Genomic DNA, 16604 nt, shown 5'->3' with positions numbered 1-16604 from the left:
ACAGGTCTAGGTAGTAGACCCTTTCCCCAAGTTCAGGTTTTTTAAATGTTTTTTTTTGTTATATACATATTTAAAGGGAGTAAAAGCGTATTATTATTATTAATACAGACGTGTGAAATTTCAAATTCTCTAACTAAAACAGTGATGTAATTGGATTTTGTTCTAAGTACGCTAAACTGGTTAACTTCATTTATACAATAAAACACGGCCAATTCTTTGTCTGGTGTAATGTCCATTAACAATTAACGGGGGCGAACGGGGAGGTCATAAACCTCTGCTGATTAAATTTAGTCGTACATCTTACATCACTTCCACTTTGAATTGACGGGCGACCTGTTGTTTTAGTCCTACAAATTTTCTCAAAACATTCGATGATGTGGTGCTTATGACCAACGAAGGTTTTATAAGTGAAGTGGTGGTCAGGATATTCTTCTTTAAATTGCTGTAAGCAGGATCTAGTGGAATATGATCGTGTACAATCTTCTAAACGTGTTGCGCTACGACAATGCGCCATCAATATGAACCCATCATGTTCATGCCATTCTCGATTCTAACTAAAAACTGGGGTTATATAATCCTTAATAGTGTTTTCTTTTACTACATACCTTTGCACTTGCGGGAGCTCTCAAAAGAACTATTTATTTTAAAATGCAAGGTTTGTGGTGAAGAGACAAGGAAATAAAAACACACGTTAAAAAAACGACCCCAATGGATTGTTGTTACTGTGATTTGTGTATGGGGGGGAAAACGATGACCACCAAGCCTTAATTTAAAAAAATAAAAAAAATTTTAAGCGCCAAATTCAAACCGTCAGCAGTCATTTTGAATCACCTGGAACATTTTATTAATAATCTTATAAGTCAAATATTCACGTTTATTGAAAAAACATTTGAATAAAATGAAGTAGGTTGCATATCTTAAGGGGTATTTTTTTAGAATTAAACAGATTTGTATGTTCACAGATAAAATGTATGTATGTACACATACTATTCACAGCGCTCCTAACGCATATCAGAGCGACCTTGCCCAACTGAGTCCTTTGTCCACAAAGGAAGTCAATTTTCATGACTGTCAACATTTATGTTTTAAATTGAACAGTGGCCCCACAGAGAAAATGGGAGGAAGGATGAGGCAACAAAGGTGTATTGATAAACAAAAATACCAAGCAACAATTTATGTCACTCATAACAAGTTTTGTAATAAATAAATAACATTATTGTTTAATAAAATACTTCCTCGAACATTAATTACTTGAGTATTATGCACCAACAACCCATGAATTCAGTTTGCAACATCTTGTAATACCTACTCCAACGAATGACCTGCTACATATAAATACAACAAAAAATGAATTAAGTCTTAATTGCATTGCTACTTTTCTGCTACATGATGATTAAGATTGCGGTCATTCGCAATATATCGATTTTTTATACATAATGTACATAATTACAATATTATTAAGTCTAATCAGTGCATTTTACTCTTAAGCATTCTTTTACTCAAACATTTTGTGGTTTCAATAAATCTAAAAATAAATACCGAAAAATGTGCATAATTTGATTTATGTTGATGTGATAAAATTGATTTACTGTAGTCGCATCGCATCTTCTAACAGGCTGCTTAACTCCTTAAGATGCTGAGCCCGACTACCTGTGGCGGTACTCGCGCTTACGGGTCGACCGGCATAACTACAACATTGCCATTTTTTATTATGTGAAAAGATCAGCTCAATAAATTATTGCCAATAGCCCCACATGCACATGCAAACAATACAAAATGTTAGGCAAGCATAAATATATTCAAGATGTATAAATAAAAATGGGGACGACAGTCGTGACTTACAAAAAAATCAAAAAATAAAAAATTAACAATAACACTACTTCCTTTGAACTCGTCTTGGTTCTGAATAACCTTGCAGAAAGTCATTTGCCAATTTGTCAAGTTCTTTGTAATTCGTAAATTTACTGCCTGTAGCCGTGGACGCGCTTACAGCGCGACCTATGTATCTAAAAATTAATAACAAAAGTTAACAAAGGCACACAAAAGTGTATTGGCAATTTCTGTGACATCTGAAAATGAAAACCCAAGACAAGTCGTGCATCCGAGCATAAAGCAAAAAAATGTTAATCATGCCACAACCAATCACTTGCCAAGCGAGAGAAACTGAAGATATGATAATCCGCATCTCACCTTACAACTCTAGGTTCAACCTGTATTGGTGGTTGTTCGAGTTTTGGTTCGGATTTACCAAAGAGGCGGCTCAACCAACCACCGCTTTTCTTCTCGGTACTGTAACATTTATTACACCATTCAGACTGTGTATTGCATGAGCTAAAATGATTTAACACAGGTCGGTCTGGAAAGTATGGGTACATTTCTGTGTTGCAATTTTGCTTTACACCGTCATCGTCAAATACTCTAATTTGGACCTAACTCAATAATTCTTGAGAAATTAAGTCAGATGTCACTACAAGTACTAAACAGGTCAAACTGTGACCAAAATTTCCAGAGAGACCGCAAATGTCAATCATTGGTACATTAATCATATCTTCAGTGTCCCACTATTACTTTATGAACCCCCCTTATTCAAACAAATTTCAGTGAACCCATGCAACACTTACAAAACATCACGGGTACCACCGAGAGCAGTATCAAACCTCGGGCACACATAAGACCAGGCGCCCGAGTTCTTGTGTTCTTCCTGTGCCCAACAGATTTCAGCTTTCGGATACTTGGCGCACTCTTTCTTCACCAAATCGAACGGGAATGGACAAATCTGCAAGCACCATTCGAATCGGAACTTAGACCATTAACAACCTACCTGTTCCATGGTGGTCAGAACAATTTCGGACTCGAGCTTCTTCTCAGTTCTGATCTTTTTAAGATCGTAATAAACCTTTCCGCTGCAAAATACAATTTTCTTCACACCCTCGGGGTTTTTGGAAGCGGGTCCGGAATCCGGAATAATCCGTAAGAATTGGGTACCCGTTTTCATGTCATCAAAACTGCTCTTGGCTTCTGGATGGCGCAGTAAACTTTTAGGGGTCATAAGCACCAAGGGTTTGCGGAAGGGTAGCGCTATCTGTCTTCGAAGAATGTGAAAGTAGTTGGCAGGATTCGAACAATTTGCCACGATCCAATTGATGTCGTGAAGTTGTCTCACTGCAAATTCTTCGCTTTCGGGTGGGAAATAATCGGGATCGTCGGAGCTGAGCTGTAAGAAGCGCTCTAAACGGGCGCTTGAATGTTCTGGGCCCATTCCTAAAATGGACTGATTTGTAACTCTGCATAAATTACCCTTTTTAATTGACCGCAGTGTCTCTCAAAGATAAATATTGACCATGTTCTTCCAGGCCTAATTTAATGCATTAAAAACTTCCTATAAAATTTGAGCCCAGGAGAAATTGGCCAAAATTTAGAAACTCTGGTCTGTTTTCCTATTTTGTCAAATTAGTACCTTCTAAAGCATGTGGTAAGAGCATTATAAGTCCAGTCTGTCGTACCCACTTGGCTTGTCCTGAACATATAAACTGATCAATTATACATTGGGCTGTGTTGTTGAAGTCGCCGAATTGGGCTTCCCATAATACTAGAGCGTTGGGGTTCGTCATTGAGTAACCTAACTCGAATCCCAGCACTCCAAATTCAGACAAAGAGCTATTGCACACAGAATAAGGCGCTTGGTCTGGATACAGATTGGATAGTGCATTGTAAGTAGCTTTATCAACAGTCTGATGGTGTAAAACGTGATGGCGGTGAGAGAACGTTCCTCGTTCGACGTCCTGTCCTGAAAGACGCACGTGAATTCCCTCTTTGAGTAATGAACCGAAAGCCATGGCTTCTCCTAATGCCCAATCCACAGTCCTTGCGTTTACCATGTCCATTCGCGCTTTGAGAATACGCTCTATACCTAAATAAAAAGAACATAATTAGCTCAATGGGAAAATTGCTATGAAGAAGTAGAGGTGCCACTATAGATTTTTTGTTACTCAAATTTTAATATTCAAATTCAGAATCTAAACTCCAAATTAATTCATACTTAACCGCCTTCCTACGGTCTGTCTATACATTTTTTAGTATTCCTGGTCTAGGTTTGGAAAAGGTATCTCAAAAGATCTAAATAGTCTAATTAGTTCATAAAGATGTAGAATGGCTGGAAAGCACATTTAATAAAAAAAAAAAAGGCAGCAAAAAGGCTTTCTAGGATCTTAGAAGGGTCGAAAGGGACCCTAGACCACTAGAAAGTTAGAGCATTGTAGCCTCATCCTTAAGTCTTTTAAAATTTAGATCATTTTTAGAGTTAGTTAGGTCTCTATCAGAACTTTACAACCCCTCTCTAAAGTGAAGTGAATGTAGGTTCCGCTTTGATAAAAAAAGAAAACATTAATACACAATACACAATTTCTCGCCCATGTTAACTGATGAAATAAGAAAATCTGCCCAGGATTCTGTCGTCCCTCTGTTGTGGGGGAAAGTGAACCACAAATTTAAAACGAGTTACCGACTGCAGATTTCTTTACTTCTTTAAAATTCCAACGTTGCCAGATTTTTGGCAAGCGCTTTGAGTTTGAATAAACTAGATTAAAATATTGAATAAGCTTTTATTCAATGCCAATAACAATATTATGTAAGGGAGCATCAATCTGAAATGTAAGATCATAAGGAACAATAAATAAAGTAAAAAATGTAGTTTAATCTAATAAGAAAACAACAAGAACTGTTCTAAGGACCATTATCTTTACATAATAAACAATCAAACTTTACCTAGCTCCATATAAGGATCTGGTAAATATGACAACACTGTTGAACTCTGATAAACAAGGAAAACAAAGGACCCCTAAGTGTAACTGGTTTCCCTGTTTAAAATAGTCATTATTTACCCCCCCCCCCCCGAGGCCAAATATCCTTCAATATTTGTGGTAATTAAACACTTTGCAGTGTATGCAACACACCTATGTTTCCTATGTAGTTATACTTCTTTAAAGTGCTTATTCAATGACTTAAGTCTGAATTTAAGGTTTTAACTCAGAACCTGCCGTAATTCAGATTGAACCCGAATTAGAACTTTAAAGTCCAAGTACAAAATATCTGTATGTGGCCTTTTGTAGATTAAAACCCCTACCTTTGTGGATAACAAATTCGGCCGCATTCGGCGGGGGCGACGAAAATCGAGCACCAATGTGCTTCAATGTTTCTTCATTCACACCAGTAAGCGAGACCTTTAGCGGGTCTTTTCCCTCGAAGAATCCCGACCACGGACTATCGATCCAATCTTTGTACTTGATATGCGTCTCTTTACGGGCCTGCTCGAACGCGTCCTCGCAGATTTTCTCGTATTTATCGCGCACATCTTTCACCTACATCAAATCTATTACTTTTATATGCAATTAAGAAAGCCAAAATGACCTCTTCGGGAGTAACGACGCCCTCCGCGATTAATTGCTCGCTGTACTTCTGCAGACACGATTTCATGCTTCTAATTTTCGTATACATCAGCGGTTGAGTGAACATCGGTTCGTCCATTTCGTTATGGCCGTTACGTCTATAGCAGACGATATCGATTACGACATCCTTATGGAAAGTAGCGCGCCAATCGGCGGCAACGTTGCACACATGCATAACACTTTCGGGATCATCAGAATTCACGTGGAAAATCGGCGCATTCACCACTTTGGCAACGTCTAAAAGACGATTAATAGAATCCGTAGCCAAAATATATTGAGGGAGATATTACCTGTACAATACGGCGATGATCTTGAAAATCTAGGATCGGTTGTAAAGCCAATTTGATTATTAACGACTATGTGAACAGTACCATGTGTTGTGTAAGCGGGCAAGTCTGACAAGTGCATTGTTTCGTATACGACTCCTTGACCGGCAAATGCAGCATCGCCGTGCAATAGCATAGACATAACCTTTATAAAGAACAGTATTTTGTTAAATATAAACAAAAATAAAGCAATGACTTACCTTTTTGCCCTCACTATCGCCGCGATAGAATTGTTCAGCACGCGTCTTCCCTTGTACAACAGGATCGACACACTCTAAATGAGATGGATTGGCTGCAATAGCAAGCCGAACGTTTTTATTTGTAACACGATTCAGTCTACAACAGGCTTAGGTAAATACCGAACGCAAAAATACGTCTTTACCTTTCAATGTAAGTACCAAGATGATATTTCACATCGCCCGAGCCGTCATCCTCAGCCTCTAAACCGGCGAATTGAGTAAATATGGAACTAAGAGGCTTTCGACAGACGTTCGCGAGTACGTTAAGGCGACCGCGATGCGGCATGCCCATGACTATGCTTTCCACGCCTAACTCCGTGCTTCGATCGATGACTTGCTTCATTGCGGGAATTAAAATTTCGCAACCCTCAAGACCAAATCGCTTCTCTGAAGACCATTTCTTTGCCAAGAACGCTTCAAAGCTGTGAATGAATAATGAGACTGGGCTTAAAAAGACGCGTCACTAACCCGTGCGCACGCGTCAATCTCGCCAGGATTAGTCGTTTCGAGTCTGTGCTCATGTCTAAACAACCGGGAGTCTCCATGCGTTTCCTAATCCAATTCGTTTGTTCTAAACTATTTAAAAACATAAACTCCACCCCAATGTGGCGGCAGTAAGCGTATTCAAGTCTTCGGAGTATTTCGCGAAGCGGTAACGTCTTCGCTTTTCCACCAATGTAAGTAGTGGAAGGTAGTTTAAAATGTCTTTCCATATCGCGTTCGGCTAAATTTCGTTTAAAAAAATTAATGTAAAGCCAAGGTAAAATAAACAATTTGTGAAATAGCAAAACACGAATTGGTACAGTTAGAAACATAATCGTTGTGCAAAATTGTTTAAAAAAGCAAGAAAAACTGACAAAACATACTAGCGTAGTAAATCAAGAATGTATAAATAAAGCAATCTTACTTTGTGCAAATTCCTGAACCTGTTGCCTTAGTTGTTCGGAGTAAGTTCTGCTTGGGTGATCTAATTAAAATACAACAAAAAAAAATGCGTGCCACAAAAGTTGCAGAGAGATTATTAGCGGTATTAACTACACTTAAAGAAAAAATGCTGCAACTCGTTACAATATAGCCCATGCAATTATAGGTTTTCAAATTAACTAGCGTATAAAATTTTAGTGTCTCTCAAGTTCCTGGTCACAATAAGGGCTGAGGTACAGTATTGTGTTAACTTTACTGAACAATTGCAAGTTTTTGACTTTAAATAGACAGACACACATGGACATAATTTGCAATGATGTTATGAGAATTTTTAACTTCACTTGAGACACACTGTATAAATTAAAATTAAAAAGTTAGTTATAAAATAAAGTTAGATTTTGGCGGGCAAGCAACAGCACACCGCCCCAATCCTTTTGTATAAAAGGGGTTAATTTGTCACACACTTTAACTTTAGGTGTAGCTATCATACTAAAAAACCGTCCATACTATTACGATACAAAGGTCTGAACTATTTGCAGATGCATTTTAATATATTAGTCACTAAAATGAGGAGATTGGGTTAAAGTTTTGCTAACACAACTGACCGAGTTTTAATTAACGACACTCGCTTACCTTCTGTGAAATCGTTTGGTGTTGCTGCGTCGTGGTAAAACACAAACTTGCCAATTGCAATTTAGAAAAGTAAACAAATTTCATCACTAAATGTTAATCCTAAAAATGAAAAAAAAACAGTAACCCCAATAAACTTATTTGGCAGGATCAGGCGAATAAGTTTAACGGGATGGTGACAGTTAAAAATGAGTGCCTGAAAAATGTTTAATCACTGTCTGCACCTTTACGCCCTCTGAACACGGGTAGAGAATTTAAAACAGTGATCTATCAAAAAATACCACAGAACACTATTGACCATTACAGAGTACCTACCATTTTCATTTGTACACAGAAAATCATTACATATGTTTATGAATTACAAATATCACACATGCAGACCGCAAAAGTCGCGCAGACCGTATATGGCATCGACAACTGTCGGGAAAACTTGTTGATTGAGATTCCTATTGCTCTTCTAGTATAAAATAAGTCACGTCAATCATCGCAGGTACACAAATTATGCTATTATATTTCTCTAGCTCATGTGAAGGAAAAGACATGTTTTACAGTGGGCGGTATCAGCGACTGTTTTTATAATAGACGACCTACTTAAATTTGTTTGTGATGCGTGTTTGCTATCCAGTGGCGGCGCGTAGTGGTGTCTTGGGGGCGCACAATTTAAAAAAAGGGGGAGAAATGGGGCCACGGGCAAAACGCAGGAGACGAAAATTTTTTGAGTGTCACCGCAAGATTGATATTGATATTTTTTAATTTTTTCGGATAAATGCGATTTTCTAAAGCAACATAATTTTCAAATTTTTATACGGCGAGAGTACCAAAAGAGATCTCCAAATTGCTAACATAAAATAGCAGAAATTTTTTTTAGGTCAATTTTTGCAACTCATGATGAATTGAATTGAGGCCACTTTCTCGGTCCGTCCGAGGCCTAACTACTCCTATAGTTTTCAATATATTTACTTCTTTTTGCATTCGGTAGCTTATAGCTCCGGCACAACCAAAAAAATCTTAAAAAATGCGCATGCGCAGACTGCGCAAAGTCAACTTCTTTATTTATTGAAATATTTTAACCATAGATTTTTCTAGGAATGAAAAACAGCGCATATACCTATGACCTTTTGGTAGCTCATAGACAAGCTGAATTACACCTGCATTACCTTTCAAATTAGAATTTTTTTGCCTAAAGGTGTGTAAAACAAATAGCAGACTAATATAAATTGTGCATTTTTTTATTAATAATTAATCATCAGCCTCAACATACTTTAAGACTCGCCTCTTCTCATGTGGTAAACCTGTTATTGTTTTCGTCTTTTACCTGGCTCAATATTGTCAACAAATTTTTTTTTCATTATTTATACCGTTGTTTCTAAAGACCCTCCTGAACATTTTCTATGCCTAATGAATATCTACTTAAAGCGTGAAAATGATTAAACAATTTTCAGCACTATCATAACCTCCAACATGAAATCTATGTTGATAAAATAAGACAAAACTGAATTCAAAATAACAAAAACAAAGCAATGCAAAACAATGGCAGCCAAAAACCAAGTCAATTGCGAGCACGCTTTTAACATACCCAACTCAGATATCTCAGCTAAAAATAAATAACATTTAATATAAATGTTACAAGATAAATGCAAATGCAAAAACAGTCATCGACTTTGTTCACTATGAGCTTACCAAAATGACTTGCGAGAAGAAGTTCTGTTGGATGTCGGTCGTCTAGATCGGCGCTATTAATTCCTAGTGGATCCAGCTTCGCGATATGGTGCCCTCGAATCTAAAACCCAGCACCCTCTACACCCTTACTCTTCATAATAATTAACAATAAATATTTTTATTCTAACAAAGCAACCGAAAACAAATCAAGCAGAACCGCACCATGCTTAAACAGGCACAAAAAGAAAGTTAAATGAGAAATTTTGCACAAAGTTCGGTTAAAATGTTTCAAACTGTAGCAACCCTCTTTGAGATTCTCACAGTTGTTGAAAGCCAACCTTACATGCGCAAAGAATACTAGAAGATAACTAATGGGGGATACGTGCACGCAACGGTTAGCTATCAACTACTTCATGACATGTTGTAAGAGTGAAAATATAAAGCTTACGGACAAAATGAGAATGCAGACGAAATTAATTGGTACTTGTTATAGTATGACTGATTTAATCTGTTGTAGTTGTATTAGTAACCATATTGCGATAAATTAAATTGCCCACAACCTGGTTTCTTGTTTTCACAATTGAGCATCAACCAAAAGGAAATGACAAACATTTAAACAATGCAACACAATAAAACCAGGCTGATGATGGTGGGCCATTTGATTGTTCAAAATAAAAGTATGTACGAACATTACTTAAAAAAAACAACATGTCATGACTCCCAAACGAGCGCATCCTTTACATCAAGAAATTATGGTCTTTTCCCGTTCATGATGTAGAGCATGCAGAGAACGCTGAAAAATTACCAATGGGTAGTACCTAAATTGTTTTGCCGAATTACTTGATCAGGAGGGGCGCCTTGTACGTCTGTAAAAGTACGGGTATGGTCTTGGTACATAATACCAAGAGGATCCACTTGCGCAACAAGATGACCACGAATCTTGCAAAAATAGGTTAAAGGAATTACATTACTAATAGGTGTATTATTATTATTATTTAAAAAAAATTAAGATGATCAAGCCGTGCTTCTCACTAGCAAAAAGGAAAAGTAGCAAACCATAACCAGCCCCCATGCGTGTAGTGACAGTATATCCCTACCTGATAACTTCGAATGATTGCTTGCACGGCTAAATGATCGTCTATTATTTTTTCGTCAACTATCCCGCCACCGGTCCCGGCGACGCTCGACATCGTGGGACCTCCTGCAAAATACTCCTCATTTCTACGTGGAGCTGCTAGTGTGGGAGGTGCTTGATATCCTACGCCTCCTTGTGCTGAGTTCCGGAAAAATGAGTCCCAGGACTAAAAAAAAAGTAAACTGCTTTAAAATATCGCAAGAGTTCGATTACATGAATGCAGAATCACAGCCAAAATAAACCCGATAAATATATCGGGTATAAACTGCAGGTAAAGTCCTGTTAAATTCAATTTCTCGTTCAGTTTGTGTAAAAGCACCCAACTGCCCACTGCCCAATTATTGTCCATTATGCGATTTAATACACTGAAATTTTTGACATAAGCATGACATGTAATGCCTGTCTGACACTGGCCCACCATGACTTATCGGCACTCACAAAAATAGGTTAAGTTCTCTTTGAAATAGTTAGGATGGTAAAATACTCACATACTTCACACGTAACAAGAATTTCAGCATATTTTTCATTTTGTATTAAGCACCCATTTACTAAACATTTATCAGCTCGTCATAATGATAAGGGTTCAAAGTTTATTAGAACTACAAATTCGTGATTTCTCTTAATTAGATACTGCTAACGCTGCTAATTGTAGGCGAAACTGGTTATTTATTTTTCACCTTGTCTAAAGTATGTAAATTTAGTTAATCCATTATTTCGTTGGGAAAAAGCTAATTTTATCATATAACTTCCTGCTAGGAAATCAACAGACGTAATCGACCAATAAATCCTGAAATTTTGTTTTGAAAGTCATGTGGAAATTTGTTCTTGCAGTTCCACTGAACATGATCTGAATATTAATGGAAACCAAAAACAGAATTGAGAATGTCGTTATCTGGGGAATTATGAAACACCATCTTATGTTCTTGAAGCTTAATTTGATCTTCAAAGGATTCCAAAATCACTTTAGAGTATTCAACACAACACCTTTTATCATGAGTAATTAATTAATTCAGAAAATGAAGATCGAGGTGACAGGCAATGTTGTAATACTCATACTATGTGATTAAAAGTCTGGCGAATCAGTAGATTTCCTACTCCGCTCCCTATTAAACTCTTATTTGGAGTAACTGGAATAAGATTATGTGGAAATGTATTTCCTGGTGCAAATTTAAAAGAACAGTTTTTCCCCAGGAATGTTCAGCTAAGATACCTAATTTAATGCTATCCTTTTTGGCGCATTTGCTCTGAGGCTGTGTGCCAAAAAAATACGTATTAAAACTCGCCCTCGGAATAATAGAATGTATTCAATATCAGAGATTCCTTTCATTTCTGTGCCAATATTCACCCTGATCTGAATATGATTTGACGAAAATGGGCGTTTTCGTAAACTCGTCATGTTCCCTGCACTGTAAACTCAAGGTGAGACGGACTATAGTGGCAAATATTTGAGTATGGACACTGCTGAAGTTCAGTTTGGGAAATTATTTTTCCCGAGGGTTAAAATTCTAGGGGCGAATTTTTTGGAAGGCAAATTTGCTCGGGACGTCTTTTTTAAATGGAGGTAACTATTCTTGTAGCGAGTTCCTTGTTAGCGATCATTTCAGAAGGGGCGAAGTTTCTTCTCTTCTTTGATGAAAATTCTTCTCTTCAGTGATGAAAATTCCAGTGGCGAACTTACAGATGGAGAGCTTGTTTCCTGGGGTGCCCAGAAACGTGCCGCAAATTTGGAAGGGTGTGAAAATGATATTTTGGAAAAGTATCAGAAAAATTAAGAAATATTTCAAAAGTGATGGAAATACAATTAACATATTTTAGAAATGTCTCAAGTTTTGATAAGATTTCAGAAATGCGTAGGTAGTACGGAAATTATCAAAAATGTGTTTCCAAAATTATGCAAGATTATTAAGAAAATATAAATATTTCAGAAATGTGGAAAGATGCAGGAAAGTGTGAAAATGAATGTTTCAAGAATTTTAAAAATGCTTCAGAAAATATTTCAGAAATGCTTCAGATGGAATCGTTTCATAAACATTGGAAATTTGTGCAAAATTATAGAAATGTGTCTGAAATGTTGGATAAATTGTAAAATTTTGGATATACACTGTATTCAAGATAAGAGGGCCACCTCGATTTCTCTTTTATTTGGCGAGATACAAAAAATTTGTCAAATATAATTATATTTCTCGTGTGACAGTATGATCTATCCGATCGCATATTAAAGTTTCCAGTATCATTAGAGACAACTTTTGTTTTTCAGATGCAATGCCCATGTTTTTTTTGGTCCTTTAGCAATAAAACAATACAAAAAATGCATATGGCTTATATACAAAAAAAGGAGAAATTCATGATTCAATATTTAGAAAACTAGCATGCCGTGTGCTGCCCGGTTGTGGGGTCTGTTACGTTATAGAGGGAGATCGTATCGCGCAAAAGCAATCTTCAAAACAAAACATTAAACAAGTTGATGCAGGTCTTCTCTGTGTAAAACGAGAGCCATCGCGCATCCTGACAGCACACGGCAAGCTAGATTTCGTAAGTGTTCTAAATCTTGAATCACGAATTTCTTCATTTTTATATATACTTATCAACCAGATGCCAATTTTTGTATTATCGTACAGCAAATTGATTTCTCTTTTCAAAGATCTTAAAAAAAACATAGGTATTGCATTTGAAGAACAAAAGTTGCATCGATCTCCGGTAGCGCTAAAAATATTCGGAAATGTCAATGTATATTCAGAAACAACGTTATGACCTGAAGTGCAGTAGGGAACAGAACAGAACTCTTCTGACGATCACAGCTCAGCATCCTGAAAGTAACTTAAAATTCAAATTATAATCTGTATCTGATATGTGAACTGTAAAGTTACTCTCTGCAGACCCGTAGCCAGTGAACGTGATCTTGCCCCCACTAGAAATTATAGTTGATGGTTCCTTTGCAAAAATTACAGTGGAAAATTTCTTAAGCCCCCCCCTAGAAAAATGCCGGCCACGTCTGCTTCTTCATTTTGGCTCCGGGCCTGACTCTCTGCATGATTCTAATTCCTTATTTAATTTGCACTTTGCAATTGGTGGACCGCCACCAACATTGCAACTGGCTGCATTCAGTTAGACAGAATAATCCTTAAAACAGTACACAAGATGTGCCAAAATTTAAGCTTAGTAAGTAAACAACAAAAAGTGCCCTTTAAAATAATGTAGCTTTTGCAAATATGCCAATGAAATGAATGTACATTCGGTTTTCATCTGCATTTTTATTTACCCTTATCTTTACGAGTAACCTTAACCTTACTTTTATGTCAAGTGCACACTTTTAAATGTGAGAGCCCTGACACTGAAATATTTATATCCAAATTACCATGATACCTTGCCCTTTCATAATTCATAGTCCTTAAAATTGCCATTTAGTAAGTGACAAGTGGATGTACCCGAAATTTGGCAGGTCCTAGGTGTCAATAGAATAATTATGCTAATTACTTCATTATGATACCTCGTTACTGTAAAGTCGTTACTGTTCAATTAGACCACAGAATTATTAAAATTAGCATTGAATGTGACAGCTTTAAAAATTTGATTGTACCCATCCCAAATTATGCAAAGAAGGTATACTTACAGCATGCACACTACTAGGGTCTTTAAGCCAAGCATTGTACATATCTTCCACGTAAGCTCCCGAAGTTCCATTTAAAAATGGTTCGGCGGACACAGGCACGTTGCGTTGAACACTCGTAACTGAAAGCGCCCGATTGCTTCCTTTCGATATTAACCAGGTAAACTTTTGTCCGTTGGAACCCATAAGGGCCGATATACTTCTGGCACACCACATTTTCGTTTTCTAGAACTGCAAAGAATGAAATTGGCGTTTGCCCGAAACAATCAAACTACAGACTAGATAACTTTACTAAATGAAAATTACTTGAAGCTAACCTAAAAACCTAATTAGAAAGTACTTTAATGATTTATCTTGAATGACAATACTTTCACGTTCGTGCAGCTAAGGACACACCGTTTCTCTTTACGCCAAAAATGCCGCAATTACGAAACAAATACGTCACATCTAATTTTATTTGCCATTTGCGAATTTCGCTACGTTAATCGGGGTTTGAAAAGTTATGAATCATGATGGAAAAATGCGATTAGCGAAACCCCGAACGCGGCAAAATGTGTGTTAAAGTCTACAATGGCAGTAGCAGCCACTCGTAAATCAATACCAGTATTCCTAACGTACATTCCAGTCATTACATAACCAAATGCGTTTTACAATCGTGTTAAACTTTGATAACAAAAAATTGCTCAGAAACGTACGCCAACGATTAATAAAACCGGATAATGAAAAGCTTAAAAATTAATTTAAATCCCCTTTTTTTACCTTTTTTTATCTAAAATCTGACACTTGACTCACACCTCCATATGTACACTACCAACTTAAAATGAATTGTCAAACGGCCATGGTTACCAACGTAATCAATTTTTCAAAATCTTCTCTTGGGTCGCGACTTTTGAAGAGGAAAATACAAAATGATTATCGTTAATCAGCAAGTATTTTTCCAAAAAAAAAGAGGATTATCTCAAAATTTAATTATCGACAATAGTAGAAGTACTGTGCAGTCGAATTAATCAGATTTGATAGCATAACAACTTGAAATGATACACGAAATTCAATTCATTATTCCTTGTATTTTCCATATCAAGCTTCCGCTCATCATAGGTAGGTGGATTTATTCCGCCAATTGAAATATAAAAGGCTTATTTCAAAACGAACCTAAACCACCGCCATAATTTGCATTTAGAACAAATCATATATCGGGCGATCAAAAATGAATGACCGTCGAGTTCGCCTTTGAAAGTTCTAGTTAAATATGATTTTTCAAAATGGCGGTTTTCGAGATGCCCAATGACATCAACTTCCCTATTTTAAATGGGCGCCATATTGGATTTTTACGTCACTCAATAGACAACAAAATGACAAAACCAGCGATACTAAATACTTAATAGTTATTTCATTTGGGAATCAACCTTGCATTTTTACCTCGAAGTTTACAATGTATTTCTTATGGCAATAATTCCATGCATGGGGGGCGCATGGAGCATGTAGGTTCGAATATCTTTTTTTACATAATATTCATACACTTCTCACTTTTTTCGCTGAGCTCTCCATCTGATAATCAGAAACGTTGCCGTAATTCGGACGAACAAAACAAATTTACTGCAGCGGCGTACTTACATCGAGATTTTAATACCCATTTGCTCCAGTCTCTTAAAAGAAAGTGGTTTAGCTAGCTACCACATATGGGATACGTTTTCGAAGGCACTAAGATAATTCAAAACGGCAGAAGTGGGTCTGGGCGAATGAAAGAACCGAGCACTAACAAGCAGCACTCTTTTTAGTGCATTTTTGCAAATTTAGTTAGTCGACTTCGAACGCCCCAAAGTTACCGTCCGCTGCAAATTTTGTCACGTTTCTTAAAGATGGAATCCATGGCCTCTCTTTCTCGTGTCGCCAATACAAGCTCGAGCTATGAGAAAAATGGAGTACAATTTTGTGGAGGGTTTTTAGCGAAATGCACCAAAATGGGAATTGTGGGTGAACGTGACGACGGAAGTGGGTACCGACAAAGGAAATGTGGTAGTTCCCGACAAGATCTTACTTACTGATGGTGGGGTCAACACTTCAAACGCAAATTGCGGGTGAACGAGGCGTCGAAAGTGAATACCGGCAAAGGGAATGCTACTTAATTTGACACAAAGCGGTAGAGTCGCGCATAGAAGTTATGACCTTATTCCTAAAAATAAAGAATGTTTGTGATTCTAAAAAATGCGCTACCTAACAAAAATTGTACTTTACCCCTATTTTTGATCGGGGTATGGGTTAGTTAAGTAATGCTGCAGTACCTACAGTTCTTTCGAAAGCTGGTCTAGCATTGATGGTAGTAACGTTACTTTTCGAAGTGTAAGATCATATGGTGAAGTTCTCGGGAGCAAGTTTTCCTTAAGAGCGGTGATACTACCGGTAAATTTTCCGAGAGCGAATCTTCTAAGAGCACATACCCCGGGGCAGGTTTTCTTGGGGACGAAAATTACGGGAGAGAGTATCCTTGGAGCCAAATCTTGCGCGCGCAAATCTTCCGGGGGGGAATATTCTGGAAGCGAATTTTCCAAGTGATTAGAGGTGCTTTTTGAGATAGGAATTTTCAAAAAAATGTTGACCTGAAAAATGAAAATAAAGAAAAAGCTTAAGTTGGGGACTTTT

At 37.2% G+C, this 16604-nt stretch overlaps 1 protein-coding gene across 16 annotated transcripts; it reads right to left on the bottom strand.

Moving 5' to 3' along the window:
- Positions 1–1167: 1167 nt before the first annotated feature.
- On the bottom strand, positions 1168–14830 carry LOC116172860 (2-oxoglutarate dehydrogenase, mitochondrial). 16 transcript variants are annotated; one of them, XM_031490165.1, is made up of 16 exons: positions 14724–14830; positions 13968–14195; positions 10320–10523; positions 9244–9343; positions 9140–9157; positions 6478–6733; positions 6153–6431; positions 5971–6106; positions 5735–5915; positions 5407–5681; positions 5123–5357; positions 3458–3910; positions 2822–3261; positions 2622–2776; positions 2191–2289; positions 1168–1688 (listed from the first exon to the last, which is right to left on the bottom strand). In XM_031490165.1, the coding sequence occupies exons 2-16, from the start codon at positions 14178–14180 to the stop codon at positions 1586–1588; spliced, it is 3147 nt and encodes a 1048-aa protein (XP_031346025.1). In that variant the 5' UTR covers positions 14181–14195; positions 14724–14830; the 3' UTR covers positions 1168–1585. The 16 variants fall into 16 exon arrangements, with proteins under 16 accessions (XP_031346025.1, XP_031346019.1, XP_031346020.1 ...); XM_031490159.1 differs by lacking the exon at positions 9140–9157 and adding an exon at positions 6917–6976; XM_031490160.1 differs by lacking the exons at positions 9140–9157; positions 14724–14830 and adding exons at positions 6917–6976; positions 14282–14525.
- Between the last annotated feature and the right edge of the window lie 1774 nt (positions 14831–16604).

Source organism: Photinus pyralis, unplaced genomic scaffold (genome assembly GCF_008802855.1).
Source record: "Photinus pyralis isolate 1611_PpyrPB1 unplaced genomic scaffold, Ppyr1.3 Ppyr1.4_LG5, whole genome shotgun sequence".
Classification (NCBI taxonomy): Eukaryota; Metazoa; Arthropoda; class Insecta; order Coleoptera; family Lampyridae; genus Photinus; species Photinus pyralis.
Note: the sequence above shows the minus strand (reverse complement) of the source record. Positions and strands in the feature narration are given on the sequence as shown.